The 25,908-nt window shown below is 40.3% G+C and overlaps 1 protein-coding gene and 2 long non-coding RNA genes across 5 annotated transcripts in view; 2 read left to right on the forward strand and 1 right to left on the reverse strand.

Annotated features, from left to right (window-relative positions):
- The window catches only part of LOC144589585 (uncharacterized), a 284,446-nt gene that overhangs the window by 156,047 nt on the left and 102,491 nt on the right, over positions 1-25,908 (forward strand). The gene's annotated exons all lie outside the window — the stretch shown is intronic.
- Positions 1-25,908, forward strand: part of STK39 (serine/threonine kinase 39) — a 132,702-nt gene that overhangs the window by 94,427 nt on the left and 12,367 nt on the right. Inside the window, exons 15-17 of one of the 3 annotated variants that reach the window (XR_012081552.2) lie at positions 6,718-6,829; positions 17,158-17,210; positions 25,101-25,169. Coding sequence is in view for 1 of the 3 variants with exons in the window: in XM_072981813.2 (XP_072837914.1) it covers positions 17,158-17,210; positions 25,101-25,169 (122 nt within the window). In the remaining 2 variants the exon portion in view is untranslated. Of the gene's footprint in view, positions 1-6,717; positions 6,830-7,371; positions 7,432-17,157; positions 17,211-25,100; positions 25,170-25,908 lie in introns of those variants that run through there. The other 2 variants (XR_012081553.2, XM_072981813.2) reach the window with 2 other exon arrangements.
- Positions 1,014-25,101, reverse strand: LOC144589586 (uncharacterized). Its single transcript, XR_013545779.1, has 2 exons — positions 9,360-25,101; positions 1,014-8,179 (listed from the first exon to the last, which is right to left on the reverse strand). It is a non-coding gene; the product is annotated as an uncharacterized LOC144589586 (long non-coding RNA).

The following is a 25,908-nucleotide window of genomic DNA, read 5'->3' on the forward strand; positions in this document are numbered from 1 at the left end:
ATATACATACATATATACATATACATACATATACATACATACATACATACATACATACATACATACATACATACATACATACATACATACATACATACATACATACATACATATATATATATATATATATATATATGAGACGACCACCACTCCCAAGACCAGTTGCCAAAATCGTCTACTCTGAGCGGCTCACAACATGTACGATAAAAACATTTAAAAATATACAGAGTTTACATAAACAAAAACAAAGCAATATAAAAAAATATAAATCATAAGTTTATAAATATTAATTGGCTGAAATCCAACTGGTCACCACTAGAATTGTTGAACCATTGAACCAGTGGAGCTGACATAGATGTTGACTCACCAAATCCCCACCCATTCATTGGGCCTACTCTGGTGCAACTTACTGCTGGGTTTCAGCCACTATTAACATTCATAGTTCAATCTTCTGTCAAAAAGTGCAGGGTTTCATCTTCTCAGTGATATTGTGGGGCTGAAAAATCTTTTCAGAACTTGAGTCTCTGTCCCAGAGATCCCAGAGAAATGGTTCTCTGAGTCATTTTCCATGTTACCCTCTAATCTTGTTGTACAGCAGTTATTAGGAGAAAGCTCCATTAAACGTAGTGGGATTAGATTATGATTATGTATTGGATTGATTGACTGGTTGGTTGGTTGGTTGGTTGGTTGATTGTCTCGTATTTCATTCTGTCTTCCTAATCTTTGGCATAAAACTACTTGGGAGCAGTGCTTGGAAGAAGTTTAATGTTATTACAACTCCTTTTATGACTCTTACAAATTGTGAGCTTCTGTTAAAAGTCTGAGTACATTCTTCTTGTAGAAGGAAAAGGCAGGCAATATTTCTGGACCAGTCAGAATGTACAACAGTCGTCCAAGATAAAAGGACTTTTGTTGGCGCCGCTTCTCTTACAATTTAAAGAGAAGCGCTCTAACCAGAACAGCAACGGCATCACTTATTTTGATAATCACAGATTGGGGGTGAGTTGGTTTGCTTTTCTTTCTGTGTTTTGAGCATTGGCAGGAAATCTGCTTACCATTGGCAAAAGCTGAGAGCACAGCAAGGTATAAATTGGATTCCGTAGAGATGTCTGTGGCAAAAGCTTTGGGGTTTTTTCACCATATTTCAGGTTCTTTTGGTCGGTGCCTCTTTTGTTGCCCTGTGTTTCGTGCATTGATCTTTCAATTTAACGTAAAAGGGAGTGCCTGTTTCCAGGTCCCTTCCGTTCATTTCCTTCCATTCATGTATTCTAGCACTAGTCTCCCCCCCCCCAAAAAAAAGCCCACAAGGAATTTGACATGGCAACAATGTGCGGAAGAAATCCCCTCTTTTATCACACTGTCTGATACTGAATTGTAAGTTGCATCTAGAGTAGAACTTATTGACTTGCCAAATTCCATCTGACTCAGTGGGCCGACTCTAGTTGTGACTTACCTTATGTGTTTGTATCTCCATATGTTACTCTATACATAAATACCTTGCATGAGGTGCCATCCCTAGTCTTTTGTCTTACTTCTACCACTCCATTCAGTATTTTTAAAAAAGTTATTTACATTTTGTGCTTGTACAGACAAGGTGCAGTTCATTTGTCGTGTGCTGTGTTGAATTGATATTAACACAGATTTAAGTAGCTAAATTCTCTTCTCTCCATTTTCCACCCCAATGAACCTCTTAAACACTCACCTGCTGAGATGGTCATTAAATCCAGTTGTTGATGAGGCCTGCAGAGCTAGTTGGAATTCTTAGTCTCTCTGAAGATGAGAACTATTTTTGTCAAAGAGTATCAAGCCAACATTAGCATGTTAAACACATTGTCTTAAGAATTCTCTCCTGATGCTCCCCCCCTCTCTCTCCCTCCCTCTCCCTCTGGCTCTCACACGTGCACACACACAGACAGACACACACAGGGGATCAAAACCAGTTTGGGATGGCATTTCTTTAGTAATGAAAAGTTCATTTTAAATTATAGGATCTCTCATTTGAAGTATTGGTTTACTTTTCAACTGTTGAGAATGATAGAACTTTCTAAAGGTATTTGTTACACTCAGTATAAAACAGTTCAGTAGGTAGTATTAACAGTGTGCAACAACAGCCTTTGACCAAAATCCTGTTGCTTGGTGTGGTAAATTGCAGTAGAGTAGGTCCATTGAATCAACAGGGATTTGGTGCATCAACTCCTCTGTAAATTCCATTGATTCAAGTGGGCCTACTCTAACTGCAGCTTAATATGCTGAAATAAGTCAAGGAAGAGGGCTGATGGACTGGAACACTAGGAGGCTTGGATCATTGTTTAACCAGGATATGCCTGGTCAACCATTGAAATGCATGTTTTTTTTTCCCCACAGCAATCTAGCCTCTTTGGTAGCATGAAGTTTAGCTCAAAGCTCAGGGATAGCTGGTGGACCAGAGCAAGGAAGGCACTTCACCCCAGAATTTCAAGGGGGATATTCCCTCATCCCAGTCGTGAGCTGTCATTGCCACAGACATAAGAGATTAAATAGCAATATGTTTCGGCTTTTATGTCGAACCTGTACTGCATCTATTTACGCAGCTCCTCTCATGAAGCTCACTCAGACACAAACTTTTGGCAACTTTATCAATTTCAAGTCTTTATACGCTTTCATTTGACTTCTACAAAGACTCTCTCTTCCTCCTCTCACATTCAGGTGCATTGCATCATTTTTATCAAGGTTTCCCTGAACAGTAAAACTTAAATCAAACCATGATAACATATCTTATAGTAAAATTGACTTTGTGACACTCTCTCAGTAAATTACCATCCACAGAGACAGTGAACTCATTATAGTAGCCTTGAAATAAGATTTGAAGAACAGTAGAAGATTTATTTCATATTTTCCAGTCTCTTGTTCTTGAGAAGGAAAACCTTATTTTGAGCCTCTGAGGCTTAATATATTGGTCTGCCCCTAAAAATGTTGTGTAATGATGGAAACTTTGCTTAATTTTGATCCTCATTTCTAACATGAGGGACAAAACAAAGTGACAAAATTACAAAAGGGGTTGGTGAAGGGAGATGTAGACTTTAATGTAACAGTAGTTTATAAGAACAATACAAGGCCCTCCTTCTATCAAAGTGTTATGAGTACATAACTAGATAAAGAAAAATCTTATACAATGTATATATGAATTTAGAAGGCTGTTGGAGAGAAAGTTGGGATGGGTGAGAAAGGAAGGATAACTGGAACTGTCATATCTTTAATCAGACTGCCTGCTTCTGGGATAAATCAGTTGACAAATAACTCATTTACCAAATGCTGGACATTGGTAGAGAACTTTCTTTCCAGATACAGTGGTGCCTCACTAGACGATGATAATCCGTTCCACTGAAATCGCTGTTTAGCGAAATCATTGTCTAGCGAAAAGCATTTCCCCATTGGAATGCATTGAAACCTGTTTAATGCGTTCCAATGGGGAAGAATTGTCGTTGTCTAGCGAAGATCAGCCATAGGAAAGCCGCTTTGTGAACCGCCGATCAGCTGTTTAAATCGCTGTCTTGCGAAGCTGAGGTCCCGAAAACAACTATTTGCGAGCGTGGAGGGAGCTGTCAAAATCGTCTAGCGAAAATCGGTTTGTGAAGCAGGGACCAAACATTGTCCAGCGAAATTCCCCCATAGGAATCACTGTTTTGCAAATCGCTATAGTGATCTCAAAAAGCCAATGTCTAGTGAAAAAATTGTCATGCGGGGTAACTGTCTAGCGAGGCACCACTGTACATCATTATTCCTTTGAAAGAACTAGAAAAATTTTCAAGTTCAACAACGTGTCATTGGAGACCAAAGTGAAGATCATCAACACTTACAGTATTCCCAGTTTACTATGTACAGTTGTGGAAGTTGGATAGTGAAGATAGATGACAGGGAAAAATGATTCATTTGAAATGCAATCTTGGAGGAGAACTTTGCAGATACCCTGGATCACCATAAACACATATACAGTGGTGCCTCGCTTAACAACATTAATTTATTCCAGCAAAATCGCTGTAGAATGAAAACGTTGTAAAGCGAAAATAAAAAAACCATTGAAACGCATTGAAAACCGTTCAGTGCGTTCCAATGGGCTAAAAACTCACCATCCAGCGAAGATCCTCCATACGGCAGCCATTTTAGGTGCCTGTATAGAGAGGATTCCATCCCTAAGTACAGCAGGGAGCCATTTTAAGCACCCGGTGGCCATTTTGAAAACCCGATGATCAGCTGTTTTTGATCGTCATAAAGCGAAAATCGGTTCCCGAAGCAGGGAACCGATCACCGCTAAGCGAAATTCCCCCATTTAGACCATCATTTTGCAATCGCAAAAGCGATCGCAAAAACGTTGTCATGAAGCGGATTCATCGTAATGCGGGGTAGTCGTTAAGTGAGGCATGACTGTAAATAAGTTCTAGATCAAATCAGGCTGAAATTTTCCTTAAAAATAAAAAGCACTAAACTATTGTACAAAACTCATCAGAAAACACGGTAATGCCAAGAAAACCTGAAGGCATAAAGAGAAATGAAAGACTACGTAAATAAGACATGGATTGTCTCCCTAAGTGAAGCCACAGCCTGGAGTTTGCAAGAGCTTAACAGAACTGTTGACAACAAGGCTTTTTGGAGGTTGCTAATTCATAGGGTTGCCATAAGCCGATAGTCATTTAATGCACATAACAAAAACATCATTATTCTTATCTGCCAGTGAACGTTAGACCCAAAGCCTTACAATTTCTCATGTGTTTAATTGTCTAATTTCTGTGGCACAGAAATTGGTTACATTCCAGTTTGACTAAAATCAGAACTTTGTGGCAGTCCTGGACGACAGGAACAGGAAACACAGTTGTTGGTCTTGCATAGCACCCATTAATGTATGTGCAGAAGAGCCATCTGTTGTATGGTTAGATTGTACTGTGGATGAGCAGAGGCCAGCCCCAGTGTTTATTTATTTATTTAGATGAGAGTGGATGAAATCCAGTCCCAAAGATTGCTTGGAAAGGTATTAATCTTATGGTGAAGGATTCTCCAGTGCGCTCAGGGGAAAACAAAGTGGTCTGTAATAATCGCAGCTAAGAAGTAACTCTTTTTTGAAATGAGATAACTTTGTGATGGGTTATCACCAAAACTGTAATTCACTATTTTCAAAAATGGAATGAAAATAGATGTCTCCCTGTTAATCTTTAAATGGACCGCACAGTAGGAGGAAGAAAAAAGGGCAATGTGAGTGTTTTATTTTCTTGTGCTCCATCCTGCTGCTGCAGTGACTCAGGTTAGTTGGAGGAAACTAGTCTATTAAAAAAAAAAGATAATTTGCTTTGGAGTTTGGGACATAGAATGGAAAGGATGGCAGAACCATGGAGGTATCATGAGATACAGAAAATCAGGTTGAAATTATTTTTGTATAATATCTTTAAAAGAGGCTGATTTGCTTTGGGTTTGGGAGAGTGGAGTGGAGGGAATTAAAAGCAGGAGCTCAGAGGGGATAATGCAATGCTCATGTAAACCTCTTGCAGACATACATACATATACTCTCTTTTTTGAGCGAGGAGGCAGTGTGAGCTGGAAAGAGTGTGGCACACATTTAATGTTTTCAGCAGTATTTCTCAATGTGTAATAAACAGAATTGGTGACTTGAGGCAACCAGTTAGCATTTTCATTTTTGCCCAGTGGCTATAGCAGTAATCCAGTTGTTCTTTGCACTGAACCCTGGGAGAAAGTTGACCATTGGTCACAAATTGATTTTCCTATTGCTCTTGAAAATAAATTCCCAAAGACTATTGTACTAGCTGTGTGCACATGCGTGCAAACACGGTGCTTTCTGAGAAATTTGATCTCAAACCTTGGTCAACAATTTGCTAGAATTAGCTGCATCACTAACTCTGAATGCTTCTTGCTAACTGAATACTCTACAAGGGGCTTCTCTTGAGGCTGATACGGAGGCTTCCAGAGGTCCAGAATGTGGTGACCAGACTGATAGTTAAGGTGAGGAAATTCAGTCATATCACCCCAACTCTGGCTCACCTGCACTGTTTACTAGTTAGCTTCCGTACCAGGTTCAGAGTCTTGGTTCTAACATGTAAAGCCCTAAACGGTTTCAGACTTTGTTACTTGTCTGAACATCTTCTGTGAAGTTCAACTGCCCATCCGACCCAGGCCTCACAGACCTCACGCCTGCATGTGTTGAGACTTCACGTGGTGCAGAAAAATCAACTCAAAGCCTTCTCAACTGCGATGCCCTCCTTATGGATGTGATACCCCATGAGGTACATCAAGTGGCCTTCACACCTCGAAAAAGTTGCTCAAAGCAGAGCTTTTTAGAAAAGCTTTTGGAGAAGCTCCTCCACAATTAATTGGGATAAAGGTGGAAGAAGGAGGGATGCATATTATATTGAGTAACATTTATTTTGCCACCTGTCCTGTTATTTGAAATGAGGGATTTAGTTTGTTGTCATTAACTTTTGTATCCTTTATGTCTATATAATTTATGCTTCTTTATTGCTGTTGTATACCGCCCAGAGTAGCAATTTGCTAGATGGGCAGTATAAAAATCAAATAAATAAATTATTGGCACACCTTGGAAACACTCAAGATAGTGGCGTATTCTGATTAAGTATCTGTCATAGCAAGCCGGTTGCTGTTGAGAATGCTTAGGCAATGACTCTGCCAAATTATGGTGACTTGATTAAAATGACATTTTAACATTTTACAAATTAGTAGGGCTAAATGATCCTGAGACCGGCATTATGGAATCACAGCACTGTTGAACAAGCCAATGTAATATCTACAGGCAGTCTGCCACCTTCAATCATGGAGGACAGCCATCATTGTAAGTGGATAATTTGGAGAAATTAGAGTTTTCAGATTTGCCCCCCAAAGTCTGAATGGTTGGAAGAACTTAATGATGATGAAGAATGAGACTGGATTTGCAGCAACTGTTTTGTGTTCTAGAAAATATTCTATAAATTAAGTAAAGCATGACAGTAGGCATAAATCCATAATAAATGCATGGTTCTTGTTGATTTAATCCCCATAAGAGTTAAGGTTTAAGCATATCCTGGCAGTCTTGAGGGCATATAGCTTTGTTATGAACCCGTACTGATTTTTTTTTTATTAAGGTGAGATTTTTATGTGTTCCCTGCGTTTGAAGTAGGCCTCTTTGTAAAATTAAAGTTTGGAATGGGAATATTAAAAGGTTATTGAACTGATTCAAGCCTGCTTTAGACATGTCCAAAGAAAAGAGGGTGTTGTTTTTTTTTAAGTCTACTTTTGTTTTCAATAATTATTAAAATTGCGGTAAGATACAAATGTTTTGCGGGTTCTGTGTGTGAATTAATTTCTGTAATTGGTTTGCTTTGGTTGGATTCTGAGATCCTACGAATGGAATCCTCATCCGAAGAAGGCTCCCACTGACTGCACATTCTTGGCCCAGGGCACCCGTTGCAACATTCCATGCAGCCTGTTCTCAAACTGCTTCTCTGAGGATGGGGAGCCCTTTGGAACAGGGCAGGTGGAGCCTCCCGTGAATCAACAAGCTCTCCTACAAAGAAGAAGGGAAGTGTAGCAGGATCCGAGTATATCGTATCTTTTGTCTCAGACAATTTATTTTGCTGTTTTTTCAATATACTTGTAGCTATCTGTGTTTAAATTTAAGATGAAGCCATTATTTCTAAATTCTCTTGCAGGGGAAAAAAAGAATAGCATCCTAAATATTTAACAAGAAGGGGAGAATAACACCTGACACTTAATACTTGCTATAGTTCACCCTCATAAAAACTGTATCTTAGTGGCAAATGCCGATGGAGTAACTGCCTGCCTCCATATTTGATATTGAATGGTATGTGCCTGATTACATTATGGATCCTAAAAGTTACTCCTTACTCTGTCCAGCCAGTTGACCAATTTTGATGTGATAAACCTATCATCTATGAATTTTCTTTGTTTATACTTTGGTACAGTTAATTCATATAAATAACTATTTTTTTAAAAAAATCACATACAGCAAATATTTTTATTTGTTGTTTAGTTGTTAAGTCGTGTCCGACTCTTTGTGACCCCATGGACCAGAGCACGCCAGGCCCTCCTGTCTTCCACTGCCCCCCCGTTGGTTAAATTCATGTTGGTGGCTTCAATGACACAGTCCAAACATCCCATCTTCTGTATGTTCATTAAATGCTGCCTAAAGGGGAAAAAGTTCATAATACAATTAACACATTTAATGTGTTAATTGTGTCACATTGAGTTAATTAACACATTTAATCATATCATAACACAATTAAAAAGTGATTAATATATTATCTGATTTATCATAAACTGGTTGGGTAGATTTATCTGTGGTTGTGGTGATGCTCCCCACTAGTCAAGTTCACTGCTTTGTAATCAGTATAGATCACAAGAGACATACTGTTGTCAGAAATTACCATCCATCTGCTGTTGAGGGAGAATTCTGAAAATATATTTTTCTTCATTTAATGGCTGAAATCCTATTGCTTAGGTATTATGTTGCAAAGAGGATAGGCGCATTGAATCAATGGAACTTGTAAACGAATGGACTCACCAAATCTCCACTGATTTAATAGGCTTACTCTTAGGATTTTAAGTAAGCAACAAGATTTCACCCAATATCTGCTTTTAAAAAAACAGCTACCCTTTGGACCTCAGATTAACCAGACAGAACTTAATGAGAAGGAAATATATAAAGCTTTCCTCATATCATATCAGCAACACAGAAGAACAACACAGAGAAATTTACTTCAGGTCTGAGGTGCTATGGCTACTATTGTGGATGGGTTCAATCTCAAAAATACAAGAATCATTTCCAGTTGGGGAAGAGAGTTAATGAATAGAGACACATGGCAACTCTAAACATATCTTTGCATATAATTGGCAGATCTTGATCTTGAAGAGATGCCATCTCTTCCCCAACTGCTTATTTACTTCGAGTAAGTACTGACTTATTTTTATTATCCACATTGGGCAATAAAGACACAAACAGCAAGTGCTGTTTCCATGTAGAAACATAGAATTAGCCTGGTGGGAAAATTTATTGCATCCTGCCTAGTTTGGTGGCAGCTGGTAGCTGCTGTGTTAGCATTGCAAATACTTACTCCTCTCCTCTGGAGCGACCATCCTTACAAGCGTGAAGGGCCATTACTGTGCTCAGTTGTAAACTGCAGCTTTTAAAGATTCTCCCTTATTCCCTTTTATAAGGAATGTAAAAAGTAAGACATTAAATGTTACTCTAGGTACTTCGATTCCATGAAAAATATCAGGGTACAACGTGCTGTATCTCAGGCACAAAGAAAATATCATAGTTGGTATTTAAGTGTGGTCAAATAAGTGGCAGTCTTGCTTCCTACTGAGCATGCGTTAGTTTCTTTGTCCATCACTTGTTTGCAGTCCACCAGATTTCAAGGATATTTGACGCTCTGCTGTTTCATGGTACCACCAGTGGGTACATAAAATAAAAATAAATAAATAAATACAATAAATAAAATAAAAATACACTGCTGTAAATGCCAGTTGAATAAGTCTGGGCTTCATTTATGCAGTTTTCAGTTTTGACAGGAAATGTACACTTATCTTTCTCCAGCCATGCAGACTGCTCTACAGTATCTTTGCCCAGAGGCATGTTGCTCTAAATTCAACGATTCTGATTCCTGAACACTCATGTTTGGCATTACACCCATGAATCATACACATTTTTACTCAATTCTGCATTGGACTGTAGGCATTGGCACATAAAGTCTTTATAGGCGCGGATTATATACTATCTGCATCATACATACGGGGAACATTTAGGCATCATAGCAACCTAGAATTTGGAAAAAAGTGGTAAGGTCTCTAAAGGATAAAGAATATTGGATTGTCATGGATATGGCAATATGTTGGGGCATTTGTTTCCTCCACGAGCAGGACCGGCTGAACAAATTTTGAAGAGAACTAAGATTTGTTTACAGTGATGGCCAAATCCAGTAAGGTCTGACTCTCTGGCTTCTCTCTCTACTGCACCAAAGAAATAAGCCATGAGTCATTTATTGGGAGGAAAACAAGGCAGGATGACAAGTCTTGCCAGGGATGAACATCAAACCAAACTACAGGTAGAAGTTCTGTGGTTCATTTAACTGCTCCTGAATGTTGTGGGAACAACTGGCCAGTCTGCACAGCAAGATTTCAGCCAACTATATACAGAGTACAAATATTGTGTAGCATGTAGTAGGAGTTGTTTGTGAGGCTCATAAAAACTTGGTTTACTCTCAAGAAGAACTATATTTTAAGGATTGGAGGCAAAATCTTGGCCAGTGTGCGTATGCTGCTCTATGCAGGGTAGCGTTCATATCACTTTCATATGGGAGGGTCCTTATAGACCCATTTAGATGCAGGGATGGATGAATACAGCCAAGATACAAAAATAATTAAACTGAAATGAGAAATTCTCAGGGGTTTAATAGCTAATTTTCATGTTAGGACACCATAATTTTCTATCACTTATTTGCTGAATTAATTAATTTTTTTAAAAAACTCCTTTTTTGTAATTTTTTATTGGAAGATAGATTACAAGGTGCTTTTGTTTCTATGATAAAGAGGGCTTTCATTGTTAATATTGTATTTTTATTGTATTTTAATTGTTGTAAGCCGCCCAGAGACCTTTGGGTAGAGTGGGCGGCATAGAAGTTAAATAAATAAATAAATACCCTGGCAGCTGAGAAAGTCTAGTAATTGTCCTATATGTTGCTTGCATGATGGTTCTGTAAACTGCCCAGAATATGCATTAGCACTATCGGTCGATATATAATTTGAAACAATAATATTTACACTCTGCCCAAATGATTTTCCTAATAGAATCACACTGTTCTATCATATTTTAAGTCCCTACAGGTTGTACAAAATTTGGAATAGACTTCACTTTGAGACGCAACCAGTAAGCTTTGTAGAGCCACTGTTCTGTGAAATGCAAGAATTTATGTACCACTCCTGCATTCACAATGGATTTTTAAAACCTGAGAATTAGACTTGTATGTGGAAGGCTAAGAGATAAAAGACTGAAGTGTTGCTCTAGAAGTCTTCAAAAATTAGTTGTATTACTTTTTTTTTGTTGCAGCACAGGTAGCAAAGACACCAGTGGCACTTAAAGACTGTGAAGGTGGTTGTCGTTGTTGTTACTGTTTGGTTAGGTTTCCTAGATCTCAGGTTTTTCTCTCAGAGCCCTCAGGTATCTCTGACGAAGTGAGCTGCAGTCAACAAAAAGTGAGGCTCAATTAATGCTTCCTAGTCTCTGTGCTGCCACAAGAACCTTTGCAAGTAGCGGAATCAGTCTGGGCACCAGCTGCCTATCCAACGTTGTTGGACTACAACTCCCATCGTTCTTCTCCATTGGCTATGATAGCTAGGGCTGAGATGAACTGAAGCCCAGTATCATCTGGAAGGCCATACACCCTACACTCCTGAGCTAAATGGCAGTATGTAAGTTTGGGTGGACTGAGGACTCAGAGGAGGCGCGACAAGGGAGTACACACCTGTGAGGGTGTAGCCGAACCACTGAACTGCAGTTCATGCCCATCTCTGAAGACTTTTTCCTCCCCTTGAAGAATGTATTATGTAAATGGCTTCTTGAATCAAATAGATTTGAAACAGGGTAAGTCTGTTGGTGGCTACTAGCCAACATGGCTCTGAGTTGTATCAACAAGATCAGAGAGGCGGCATGGTTGCCAGTATCAGTTGCTGGCAGATACAAGTGGGAGGGTGCTGTTGTCCTCGTGTCCCTGCTTGTGGACTTCCTGCAAGCCTTCGGCTGGCTGCTGGATACTGGAGCAAATGAGCCTTCAGTCTCGTGCTGTGGAGCTCTTCTTACGCACTCAATGATTAAACTATTTTAAAGTGATCAAGCTGGAAAATGCCATGCCTTAGAGAGGTTGTTTCAATCATTTATTTTCTGTGATGCAGTAAATATTGATCTGTATGGTGTGTCAAGTCCTCCTGCACTGAATATCATTGTCACTGTCTTGTAAATCAGATGGCTGTTGCTTAATTGAATTCTGTAATTGGAAATATGCCTCGTGATAAGGTTATTCCATCCTGACTTCTGTAACCTTCTCCATTGTGTGGAGAAGGCACTATATTAATTTATCGCATTGATTTTAAAGTGATGTACATTCCTTTTCTTCATTCCTTCCTTTTAAGCAGAAGACCTGTTTTGTAGGATGAAGTTTATAAGATATGCATAAGGACAGCACTCAAAATGCCCAAGAGAAAATTCTAAAGTAGCTGCAAACAGATTTTGAGAATAATTGCTGATTTAATTGCACTTTTCTGAGAATTCCTCAATCACTTTTAATTGAAAGTGAGTGGAAAAGATATTCTCTTAATGAGGTGGCGAGAATGAAAAATCTAAAGATAAGTGGAAAGATTTTAAAATGCAAATTTTACTTTCCATTTAGAAAGATTATTTAAGAAGCTCCTTTTGCTTATATAGTTGACACATACAGTAAACATAATAATTATATGTCAGTGGTAGTTGGAAGTGCAACAGATAGTTGTCCATCACAATAAGCCTTTCCCAAGTTTCCTTATGTGTTTGGGGATGATAGGCAAATAGCAAAAGCATGGTATCTGGGAATGATGAGTGTTGTAGTTCTGCACGTATGAATATATTAAATTAGGGAAGACAGATTGCACATATTCCTTTTTGGTGATTTACAGTTGTGTAAATTAAATTATATAACTCACCATGGCAAATTCCTGCTATCTAGTGAGACACTATTCACATTGCAAAGTGCACACCCGACTGCACATCAGGTGATGCAACCAGTGTTTCATTAGTTAGCATGATTTAATTTATGCATGTATAAATCAACAGCAGGATTCTGATTGACTAACTGAGGGCTCCTTTAATCAGTTGATTGGCTTAAATTCTTTTAAACATATATATATATATATGCATAATACAACTGTGTAAGCATTAGAGAGCAAATTCTTTCCTAGGTCTTCCATGCTTTGGAGAGTGATGTACATCCCCTCTTCTAAGATTATATATGCTGAGATTATATATACATATGATATATGCATCATTTTTAACATAACATATATATGTTTAAAATGATGCATATATCATATGTATATATAATCTCTCTCTCTCTCTCTCTCTCTCTCTCTCTCTGTGTGTGTGTGTGTGTGTGTGTGTGTGTGTGTGTGTGTGTGTGTGTGTGTGTTTGTTGTAATGTAGTGCCATGCCCAACATTCCCTCTAATTTTCCAGTGCTGGGCAAAGCCTCCACCTCATGCTCACAGGTTTCCAGCAACATAGTGATGGGCAATACTCTATCGGCTACATGCCCCCAATGCAATAGTGCACGGCTTAGAGGGAAAATTGGCCCTGCCTCTTCCCTCAAGACCTTTCAGGCTTGGTCATTAGTAGTTCAAGGAGTTGAGGGTGTGTGTGAATTGATGACTATGCCCATAAATTGTCAGCTAGCCAAAATGTGGGTGGAGCAGAGGAATGCTTTTGGTTGAGTCAATACTTACTGAATTATTGGTGAGGGGAAGAGGATGAAGGTTCTGCCTTTTGACTTTATTAAAATATTCATAGCTTTTCAGTCCAAAAGTCCTCAGTTTGCATTTAGAAATTTATGCCTCTCTGATCCTTCTTAATCCAGATGTTTTGGGCTTTCATTGCCAGAAGCCCCAGCCAGTATACAACAAGACTGTAATCAACAGTCTGGGATTCTAAGCATTGAAATCTAAACAGCTGGAGAGCAAAATGCTGATGGGCACCAGATAAAGATGTTAGTTAAGCTTGTTTATTTTTGTTTACTGGGGCTCAGCTAACAGTAGCTTCTTTATATATTTTGGTGGAGCACTGGTTTTTAGACTTTGGCCTTCCAAATAGTTTCTCAGACTCTTTGATCATTGTCCATGCTGGTTTGGTACTCTAGGGGTAAGCCCAAAACATCTGGAGGATCAAAGGTGGGGAGCCACTGCTTTAAAGGACTTGGTCTTAAAGTGAGAATAGAAGGATCATCTGAGCTTCTACCACAACTGGCCTGATCTAATCCGTCATAGTGACAGTTTTCCTTTTCTCCAAGAGCAGATGTTTATATGGTGTATTTAGCTGCCTTCTTCCCCTCACCTTCTTACCTGGCTGCTAAGGTGAGAGGAAGCATTATCCCATTTTGCCCGGAAAAAGGTAGTAGGAGCAGTAGCTTCACCTGCTACCCCTTCTCCTGGCCTCATTCTTGCAGAGACATGATCTGAAGTCACTTGTTGTCCTTGAAGAGGAGCAAGAAACAATTGAAAGTTGCTATTCTCCGTCTTTCAGTATGAAAGAAACTCCCAGTTTGAGTTGGGTGTTTCTGTGCTGGGATGTAAATACATTCTGTTTATTGCCTTAAACTGCTAAAGAAAGCAAATGAACTTTACCAGTGCATGCTTAATAATGGGAAATTTTTGCTTGATGGTTTTGTTGTGCTACATACTGTGTTTTCCCGAAAATAAGACAGGGTCTTATATTACTTTTTGCTCCAAAAACCACATTGGGGCTTATTTTTCAGGAGATGTTTTATTTTTTTTTCATGTACAGCAATCTACATTTATTCAAATACAGTCATGTCATGTTCTTGCTGTTGCTGCACAATGGTGGAGGGCAGGGTTTCACTTAACTGGGGCTTATTTTGGGGGCAGGGCTTATATTACGAGCATCCCGAAAAAAAATTATACTAGGACTTAATTTTAGGTTAGGTCTTACTTTCAAGGAAACAGGGTAATATCCATTTGATCAAAATAAGGAATGTAACAGAAAAATCAATTCACCTTTTGAATTGCCCCTGCTATACTTAGCAGCTGGATACATCTTTTGTTCTGTTCATTTTTATAGCAGTGGTATCTGTTGCCTTGTCAATCCTTTTCTTATTATTTTTTGGTCTAGCGTGAACCTGTTCTTGAGGCTGTGTGACATTTTCTTAATATGTGTTTAGCAAATGATAATAGTTCTCAGTCATGGCTGATTGTGCCTAGATGTTGGATTTAGTTTTCCCACAGCAAGCCTTCATGGCCTGGTACACTGAAATATGAGTCTGCTTACATTTTCCATGCTGAGGAATAAAAGAATAATGGACCTCAAAACACATTTCAGTGCTATTAGCTTTTCAAGCAGATTGAGCTATTTGCTAAGGGAAAAAAATAGGTAGGGCAATTATGGTTGTATGTTTCCAAAAACATGAGAAGGTGCCCTCACACTATTTCTCCCTCTCTCTCCCAGCCCCATCTCCCACCCTGTCCTGGAGCAAAGATTTATGATGTATGGAAAACTCATTAAACTGATACTGGACTAGGCAAAAACGATAAAAACATATTACAAATTTGAACAGAGAGGGGTTATCAGTGAAGCTGTCCACCTGCGATTATATCACAGGAGGGATTGTCAGTATGATTCTGTCCTTTTTATACAATGCACCTTTTTTCATGGGTTGATCTTGTATCAGCAAGAGCCTTTCCTCTATAAAGCCCTCAACGGCTTGATCCTGAGCTATCTCAAGGACCGTGTCACCTGTTATAAGCCTGCTCTGTTGTTAAGACCATCTAGAGAGGCCTTCCTCTCAGTTCCACCACTTTCAAAGGTGTGTTTGGTGGACATTCACGAGAGGGCCTTCTCTGTTGCTGCTCCCAGACTCTGGAACTCTCTCCCACAAGAGGCCAGACTGGCCCCATCTTTGCTGTCTTTCTGCCAGCAGGCAAAGAACTTTGTCTTCAGGCAAGCTTTCTTTCAATGACTAGAGTGGGTTTTTTTAAGCCTTACTGCTTTGAATATTTTTTTGATGCTGCTTTTGGTTTCCTTTTCTTAGAGTGGTATTTGTTTGATCCTTTTTAAATATTTATATACTTCCCATTTTTAGCTTTAAATATGGTCTTTTAATGATGTAAATCACCTTGTGTCCTTTTTTAAGGAGAAAGGTGGGGTAAAACATACTTTAAATAAATAAATAAACCACAAGGATGGAACTAGGACTTGAGGAGAGGGAAAGAGGGATCATGTGTTTGTTTCTCTGTGCACCATACACCTTCCATGTTAGAGTGAGGAGAGGTGGAGAGGCATGCTCTCTTCACAAAGGAATGCATCCTCAAGAGCACGATTTTATCTCTTCCTGTGAGATGTGAAGGGCCCCCATGAGAGAGGATGCTGTTGAGAACAACTCAAACCCAGTGTCACTCTGTTGTTGCTGTATTTTTCCTGGCAAACTGCTTTCTTCCCCCACCCCACCCCCCCATAAGTAAGGCTTTTTCCCTGATTTCTGGGACTGTTGTATGAAGTGACTTGAAAGTTCTGAAGCTTTCATAAGAATAAACTTGAATATGGTCCCCTGATGTGACATTTATCTTTCGCGAGCCATTTATCCTTCTTCATTGCACTGATGATATTTGGGGGGCGGGGAAGGAAAGAAAAACTCAAAGCCACGCTTGAAAGAATGGATGAAGTATTCTGGATCCTGTCCCTCAGGATAGCTGGCCTCTGTTAGTTCAGTGGCAGAGTTTGGGGGGACAGGGCAAAGTGTCACCCTCCGGATGTTGTGAGGATACAACTCTCATCCTTCTTCACCACTCAGAACACTGGCCACGGCTGCAGGGCCACCCTTTGGCCAACCCTGTTTTGAAATCAGTACACAACCAAAAGTGCCAGCCTGAGGAAGAAGATTAGACTGTGAGAAGGAAACTCAATCCAGGCAAAGACGATTTGTAGAAGATTAGAAAGGCTTCTGGCTGTAATCTTAGCCAGCAACTCATTGTCAGGAGAGAATAATTTGAGAATATAAGAATAGCTCAGAATATGTGGTTTGTATGGATGCTTTTCATGGTACAAAATGAAACTTTTCTCTCTGTTTCTTTTAATTAGATTCGCTTTCCCTCATAAATAAATGTAAACATTCTAGATTTATTTTTAAGGCATCATATGGTTAAACTTTTCTTCCACAGGGTTTTTCCCTTGCATTGACCCCTCATGCACTTGTAATGCACTTGGGAATAGACAAGGGATAAAACTATAAAATAGAGCCTGTGTGTTAAGAGCATCTTATTTATGAAGCTTGAATACATTTAGAGTGCACAAGGCACACTTCGTTACATTTTGATATGTTTACCGTGGCTCTTTTTACCTCCCTTCTTCCTCCAGGAATTCCAGAAAAGAACTTAATGACATACGGTTTGAATTTACTCCAGGCAGAGGTAAGACTGTTAATTGAAATTATGCTTTTTATGGCTCCGAATGGTATTTTAGAAAAGGATTTCTGTTTTATCGTTTTAATATAACTTAGCACTATGAAATTGCTTGTACCAACCGAATGTTTTATATTACACTACTTATCTGAAACAAGACTTGTGCCAAGCATGTAAATTTTAAGTGGCATAGTGGTGCAATATTTAATTCAATGAGAAGGATTCTATATAGGTGGGAAGCACTCTGCTACTCTCCCTTTTTCTTAACCTAATGAAATGTAGACCAAAGCAGTCCTGAAAGCTATCCTGAGAGCTGCATAACATTTGAGTTCTTACAGCATGTCAGTAAGTGGCAGCTACATATAAATTACAACTTCGGGCAAAATATAAAATATATGGAAGCCTCGGTAGTGATGATTTTAGGAAGAGGCCTCTAGTTCCTCACCCTAGTGCTTTCTGGCAGAATCCGTGGTGTTTTAGCACTTCTACTACTCACAAGTCACAGCTGGGGACACTTTACACAGTCCTTTATCATTGGCAATGCAGGCAGGGGATATTGAGAGTTGAAGACCAAAACATCTGGTGTACCAAAGGTTCACCACCCCAGCCTTAGACCGTGTGGTAAAATCATTACCTTGGGGAGACCGAGCTACTTTTGTCTGTTTGTTTGTTTTACCCCACCTTTCTCCTCATAAAAAGCTTCCCAAGGTGGTTTGCAGGATTAAAAACACACTCTTAAAAGCTAAAAGCAGTAAATTGTTCAAATGCTCAAAAAGAATTAATAACATTATATTAAAAATGTTTACTGAAAGCAGATTTAGACACAACAAAATTTAGACCTCTCCTAGACAGCCAGTCGCTAAGGAAAAGCCGGCCTGAACAGGAAGATTTTCACCTGCTTGCAGAAGGACAGCAGAGATGGGGCCAGCCTGGTCTCCCGTGGGAGGGAAAGTTCCACAGTCTGAGAGCAGCCACAGAGAAGGTCTTCTCTTGTGTCCCCACCAAGCGCACCTGTGAGGCTGGCAGGACTGAGAGAAAGGCCTCCCCTGATGATCTTAATGCCCGAGTAGGCTCATAGAGGGAGAGGCAGTCTTTGAGATAGCTCGGACCCCAGCCATTCAGTGTTTTATAGGTTTAAACAACCACTTTGCATTCTGTCCAGAAATGGATTTATGCATTTTATTGTGTTTGTTTCTAGCAGTGGTATGGCTAGGTAATTTTAGACTTCAGATTTACCCTTATAATTATAATTATTTATTTATTTATTTATTTATTTATTTATTTATTTATTTATTTACTTACTTACTTATTTATTTATTTATTTATTTATTTATTTATTTATTTATTTATTTATTTATTTATTTATTTATTTATTTATTTATTTATTTATTTAATATCCCGCTTGTCTGGTCGGTTAAGACCACTCTAGGCAGCTAACAACATAAAATAAGACAATAAATATATATATAAACATTTTTTACATGATAGAAACATTAAACAAGAAGGGAGCTAATGGTAGGAAAGAGAGAGAAGAGGACATCAGGAATTGTCTAGCGGGAAGGCCCGTGCAGGTTGCCTGTGGCTCTGTAGACTTTCTCTTCTCACAAGAAGCACAGGGGAGAACTAAACTCCCAACCTCTCGCTCCACAGCCAGATATTATAATATGACAACCCTCTTATTTTAGTTATAAAGCAGATGACTGATATTCTATGCTGCCTGATATGTTAGAGCTGAGGGTGGAGGACATGTTGCCTACAATTCTTGCATGCATCCCCTGCCCTTTTGTTTTGTTTTGTTTTTGTTTTTTTGGCTCTTCCCCCAACCCTACCCCATGGTTTTTGCTTCATGAGGAGAATTGCTGCTCCTGGAAGCCTATAGAAGGGGCAGAGCCCCTCTAAAGGTAAGTGCAGGGCCTGACAGTACAGGAGATGAACTTGCTTTTCTGTTGTTGTTTTCCAAACTCAAGAAAAAAAAAGTTCCAGTTGCTTCTAGTACCAGGGTGGGGTAGAGGGGCCATCTTCAGTTGGGATTCAGCCTATGGTGTATTGGTGGGGTGGCTGAAATTTCCCATCCTTAGGTTAGAACTGGGATGGGCAACAGCGAACCATGAGCCATGGCCTCAGATGTAGCCTAGCAGCATTCTGGGGACCTCTTGCGCTGTCCACAAAATCTTAGAATAGAAAATAGAAAAATGAAAAATTGAAATGTTTTTAAAAACAAAACCCAGAAGGTCTCACTGTGCCCCTAGGGCCTATGGGGGAGGGGGACAGTGTTGCCATTTTGTTAACAGAACACCTATCACAGAACATGGGGCTCAGCATGAGCCAGCACTTGATCCATGTAACATTCCTCATCCACCATTTCGTGAGTCGAGGTGACCATAATTATATCATTGCATTGCAAAAGCAGTTTGCCCTCATAATGGACAATCACAGTGCAATCTGTGCCTTCATTGTTGGTCATAAGAATCAGTTTTAAGTAACTATTTCTTTTTATCTAGTTATTTCCAAACTCTGAAGAAATGTGATTGTTCTGTGAACCTCATAGTTGTCTTTTAGGGCCAAACAGCAGTTGCTGCAGACACACTTGGGTTGCTGTGTAAACTCTGGAACATCTTGGCCTAAGTCAGGTTGTTACTTCCTGCAGGAAGAAAACTGACTAGATTAAAGTTACACGACTGATGACTTAACAGATTTCTACTGATTCAGTGATGCTGTGCTGGTTGGGCCTAATGATTGATCTAGGCCTCTGAGTTTGTAAAATGAACTATCAGTTTGCTACATGAAGTGTAGAGCTAGCCTGAAGAGTGTACATTTCCAGAAGCCATAAATCATGAAAGATGCCTCTCATATAGTATAAATGTAAAGATCTTACAATTAAGTCTTTAACCATTGCTTTCCAACTGAAAACTGCATGCATCGGGGAGAACCATGTACAGTGGTGCCCCGCTTAACGATTACCCCGCTCCATGACGCATCCGCTTAACAATTAGGTTTTTGCAGTCGCTTTTGTGATTGCAAAATGATGTTTAGATAGCAAAAAAACGCTTTACGATGATCAGTTCCCTGCTTCAGGAACCAATTTTTCGCTTTTTGACGATCAAAATAGCTGATTGTCGGGTTTCCAAAATGGCCGCCTGCTGTTCAAAATGGCTCCCCACTGTGTTAGGGACGGATTCTTCACTCTACAGGGAGCAGAAAATGGCTGCCCTATGGAGGATCTTTGTTTTATGATGAGGTATTTCGCCCATTAGAATACATTAACCGGTTTCTAATCCATTCGAATGGGCTTTTTACTTTAGCTTGACGACGATTTCTCTCTACAGTGATTTCGCTGGAACGGATTAACTTCGTAAACCAGGGCACCACTGTGTTCAGTTGGGCTTTCTTTTAAACAAAGTGACTTTATAAGGGTGATAAAAAGAGAGAGAAGACAGCAACGTATATGCATGGCCGTTAGAACTTCTGGGGTGACAATTGTCGAAGATCTAGCTGTGTATGCTGTTCTCCTCTGCATAGATATATAGCTGCCAGTATTACGATTATGACTGCATTAAGTCTTGCCATATTAGTGTTACTCTCAGATTAGATGGTTAAGATATCTCCGCTTTTGAAAGATAACATAGGGGAGCAAAACCACTTAGAATTCAGAATTGTACACTAATCAGTGCCTGTAGGCAGAATCATGTCCTCTCTTTCCAGATGATGTTTATTTGCTTGTGTGCAGCCCTTCTGTTGCAAACATGATAAAACATTTTATGAAGACCCAGCAGAAGCAGTGCTGTGGTCATAAATGTTGCAGTGTTCATCACGACAGTCCTCGTATGCTCAAGAACAGACCGCAAATGCAGCCAGTTGTGTTGATTCATATTTGTCTGGATGCATTATGTCAGGTGGACAAACTGCAGCCTTCTAGAAGTTGGACTGTAACTTACAGCATTCCTCATCTTTGTCTTTCCTGGCTAGTGCTGATAAGAAGATACAACCCCACAAAATCTGTACTGGATTTTGCCCACCTTGGTGTATATGATGCGTACACACTTACATGCATGTATGCAGAAACACACAGCTATAACACAAAGGGTTAATACATAGTAAAATACAGTTTATTAAGATCAGCTGACATTCATAGAATACTGAGCTGGCAGAGGTAAGTGGTAGATGCTGTCCTTCCTGATCGAAAGTCTGAACCCATGGGTCCTGGCTCCCCATAAGAATGAATCCAGGAGTATGTTTCCCAAGTAGTTCATAAGCTTAGCTGTGCATGTTCCTTATGAATCAAAGCCTCTGAAAGCGAGAGAATGGGAAGTACCTTATTGCAGGTATCTTGTTTCTTCTTCGTGTTCTCTGTGAACGCACACGAATGGGTTAATCTGCACCTGCGCAGGATCTCTCGAAACTTTCTAGAGCTTAAAGACATGTGATTAGTGGGACGTTCCCCTGTGGGAGTACATGCCTGAAGTCCCCTCAGTTCCTTTTATCCACCGCTTAGGTCAGGCCTGTCTCAACAACTAGAACAACAACTTTTAGATTGCAATCAATATTCTCTCTTTGTGCCTTTTTAGGCTTCTTCATTCTATTCGTGGACATTTCCCCATGAGTCCTCTTCGATTTTAATTTTTCTCCCCGTTCTTTTTACTCTCCCCTTCTCTTCCCTCCATTCCTGTTCTTTTTTATCCCCCCCCCAGCCCATTTAAGCGGTGCATATTGTGCGCAAATAAGATCCTGTTTTCAGACGGCCATGACCGCTGCCTCTTTTGTTTGGGGGAGCAGCACCAAACCCAATCCTGCCCGGAGTGTAAAAGACTCACCAAACCTGCCCTCAAGCTCCGTCTCCAAAGTCTCCGCTCATTCCTGTGGGAGGAATCCCTTAAACCACCCACCGCTTCCATTCTACCTTGACTCCTGTCCCTAGACAGGAATTGGCCCATGTTGAGCCTGACCACACCATCTCCCAAGCCAAAGGAGCAGCCTAAATCTTCCTCAAGGTTGACATCTTCACACTGGTTTCTATTCCCGATACTTCACAGTTCCAAAGCAAGACAGAGGCCTCTGTCCCATCCTCAATCTCAGACATCTCAACGCATACATCCACCCCAAATGCTTCAGGACGGTCACTCTCGATACCATCATCCCTCTCCTCTCCCAGGGAGACTGGTTTGTGGTAATAGACCTTCAAGATGCATATTTTCACATTTCCATCCATCCACATCACCATAGGTACCTCCGCTTCTGCTTCAAGGGCACTGCATGCCAGTTCTGTTCTTTTTTCTTTGGCCTCTCCACTGCTCCATGGACCTTCATGAAATGTCTCGCACCAGTTGCAGCACATCTCTGCCTACACGGCATAACTGTTTTTCCTTATATAGACAATTGGCTAATTGTCTCAAACTCTTATCGGGGCACTCAAAGAGACAGTCATTTCACTCTTTCCACACTAGCAAACCTCGGGCTCAAGGTCAACTTCACCAAGTGTCAACTAGAACCCTCTCAAACCATGGTTTATATCAGGGCTCACCTTGACTTATCTATGACCACAGCCTCTCTTCCCCACAAGAGGATAGTCAAATTGAAATCTGCAATAAAGCCCTTTTGTCCCCTTGCATCAGTCTCAGCACATCAGGCTCAACATTTACTCAGCCTCATGGCCTCAACTACATTAGTTATCCATCATGACAGGCTCAAAATGAGATCTCTCCAAGCCTGGTACCTTTCTCTATTTGACCCCATGATCGACACACACCCCCTTCCAAACTGTTGACAATTTTCTCCAGAATTAGCTCACCAACTTACCCGGTGGACCTTTCTCCCACATCTCACAATTGGCAATCCATTTGCTCCACTCCAGGTCACGATCCAAGTCACCACCGATGCCAGCCCCACCGTATAGGACACTCGCTTTCTGTTTCTGGTTGCCATCACATCTGCCAGATGGGCTAGCGAGTTAGCAGCTCTCAGAGCTTACGCACCATATCTCCAGTTTTATCCTGACAAGGTTACCCTATATCCAGACGTCTCTTTCCTACCTAAGGTTGTGTCAGAATTCCACCTCAACCAACCTCATGTCCTCCCTTCCCTCTTTCTATCTCCAACATCAGATCTAGAGCACGTGCTCCATACTCTAGATGTCAGACGCTCCCTCACCTTCTAGGTTTCCAGGACAAAGTCTTTCAGAAAGTCTCCAGCTTTGGCAGAAACTCTATCTAGCTGGATAGTTCAAGCAATCACCTTGTCCTATGAACTAGCGGGAAAACCGCCACCAGAAACTGTTATCGCCCGCTCCACCAGGGCTGTCTCTACCTCTACCGCCTTTCTTTGCAGTATTGATATCTCTAACATCTGTCAAGCGGCTACCTAGTCTACACCCTCAACATTTGTGACTCACTATCGGCTGGACGTCAGAGCCAATGAAGCTAGCTTCGGCAGAGCTGTTCTTACCTCCTTTTTAACATGACGTCCCACCAACCGGTAAGTGAGCTTGCTAGTCACCCGTTCGTGTGCATTCACAGAGACCACGAAGAAGAAAGAGGGGTACTTACCTGTAACCATGGTTCTTCGAGTGGTCCTCTGTGAATCCACACGTCCCGCCCGTCCTCCCCTCTGTCCATCACATTGTCATCTCCATCTATTTTCTGACAGCAGTGGACCTTTTGAGAACTGAGGGGACTTCAGGCGGATGGAGCATGCGCTCCACAGGGGAACATCCCACTAATCATCTCTTTAAGCTCCACAAATTTCCGAGAGGTCCTGCGCAGGCACAGATTAACCCATTCGTGTGGATTCACAGAGGACCACTCAAAGAACCATGGTTACAGGTAAGTAACCTCTCTTTCTTTAATGGATCCCCTTGTGCTTGATGATGAATACAAGATTCTAGACGTTTTACAAAAAAGTATATACAGTTCTAAAACGATATACTGTATAACACAAAGCATCACCCCAAAGTAAATTGCAGAGATAGTCAGTTGGTTTAATATTAGTATTTAGAAAGTGACTATCCCATGAAATACCTGGGAAGCAGAGAAAGGTCTTCTAGTGCTCAGAAATGTTAAGGTCAGGGAGGCCTCCTGGACAGAGGATTCCAGAATTGGCTAGGGAGGCACAACTGAGAAGATCCTGTCCCTTATCATCCTCTGAGTCTTTCTTGGAGTAAGTCCTTCTTCTAAGGCCTCAGATGATGAAATCAGGATTTGGGCAGATTCCAGTAAGTATTGGAGTCTAAAGACCTATTAGCACCTGGCTCCAGCCAGTGCAGGTGGCTCCTGAGAGGTGCTACATGATTACATCACCTGGTCTGCATGAGTAGTTTGTCTGGTGCATTCTGCACTTTGGCTGTATTTTCTGAACCGTCTTCAAAAGACAGCTCCAGATCTAACATGTAACATTAACTTGGAGGTTGCTAGGGCATAGGCCACGAAAGAGATGTCATTCCTGTCCAGCTGGGGACCCAAAGCTAGTAGAACCCACTCCACACCTGCGGAGTCTGTGCCTCCATAAAAGTAATGGATCTAGAAGAATCCCTAAGCCAGGAACCTTTTCTTCTAAGGAAATGCAACTCCATCTGCAGTATGTTGAATACAACTCATTCTGTATTCATTTCAACAAGGACAGCTAATGACATAGCAGAGGAGAACTTGCAGTAGCTAAAGGGAAGGTATGTGAAAAACAAGATGATTAACCCTCTGGGATACGACAAGGTAGAAAAATTAGAATTCTCAGTGATGGTGTAGGTGGTGTTCCTAACAAGAATAGCTTTGGATTCAACACTTTTTTAGTAATAGGTGTTTATAGATTAAATATATATATTTTTAAGCAAACTGCCCTGGCTTTCTGACTTTTGTTTTTTTTCTTTCCAATTTTTATCATGACTAATGCATATTCATTTCACATTTTGCACAGACACAGCAGATGGTGTATCTCAAGAGCTGTTCTCTGCAGGCCTGGTTGATGGCCACGATGTAGTTATAGGTAAATTATGTTTCATTTTGAAATTACCCTGTCGCTACAACTCAATATGGTAAACAGATAAAGGCCTATTCACAACTTTCCTGTCCTTGGCTTCTTGTAAAGAAAGATTATTGTATTTAAGAAATTCCTTGCTTCAGTGTATTCAGAAGAGAATAGCACATTCTCTGATATGAACTATATTTTAAACACAGCACCATGTTTTAATACAAATGTCCTCCTTTATTTTAGCTTCAGTGCTTATCTTTTTCTCCCGATGTGTTTCATGCTCCTTAGTCATATTCAATTTTATTTTTAAATTCCTTTGTATCTGAAGGATTGAGACCTGCGTACCTGTAGTTTGTGCTTCTGTTCTTTTCTGTGATGCATCACTAATTTTGGAGAAATCTGTTTGTAGCTGGGTCTTGTAAAAGGCTCCAACATACCTTTTTCGCTCCATAAGACGCACCTTTCCATAAGACGCACCAATTTTTAGGCGAAGAAAACAGGAAAATATAATCTGTTTTCTTCGCTCCATAAGACGCAGACTTTCCACCCCCGTTTTGTGGGAAAAAAGTGTGTCTTATGGTGCGAAAAATACGGTATATTTTGGGCCCCACCATTCTTACCTACATCACTAAGCTTTTATATAAAAATTGTTTCCTTAATATTTGTCATTAATCTTCAGTCTCAGTCGTTTCTCCACTGATGTCAGGAGGACATCTTGTGAATGAGACAGAGCACAGTTACCTCTGGTGTAAAG

This window comes from Pogona vitticeps, chromosome 1, assembly GCF_051106095.1.
Source record: "Pogona vitticeps strain Pit_001003342236 chromosome 1, PviZW2.1, whole genome shotgun sequence".
In the NCBI taxonomy this organism is placed as follows: Eukaryota; Metazoa; Chordata; class Lepidosauria; order Squamata; family Agamidae; genus Pogona; species Pogona vitticeps.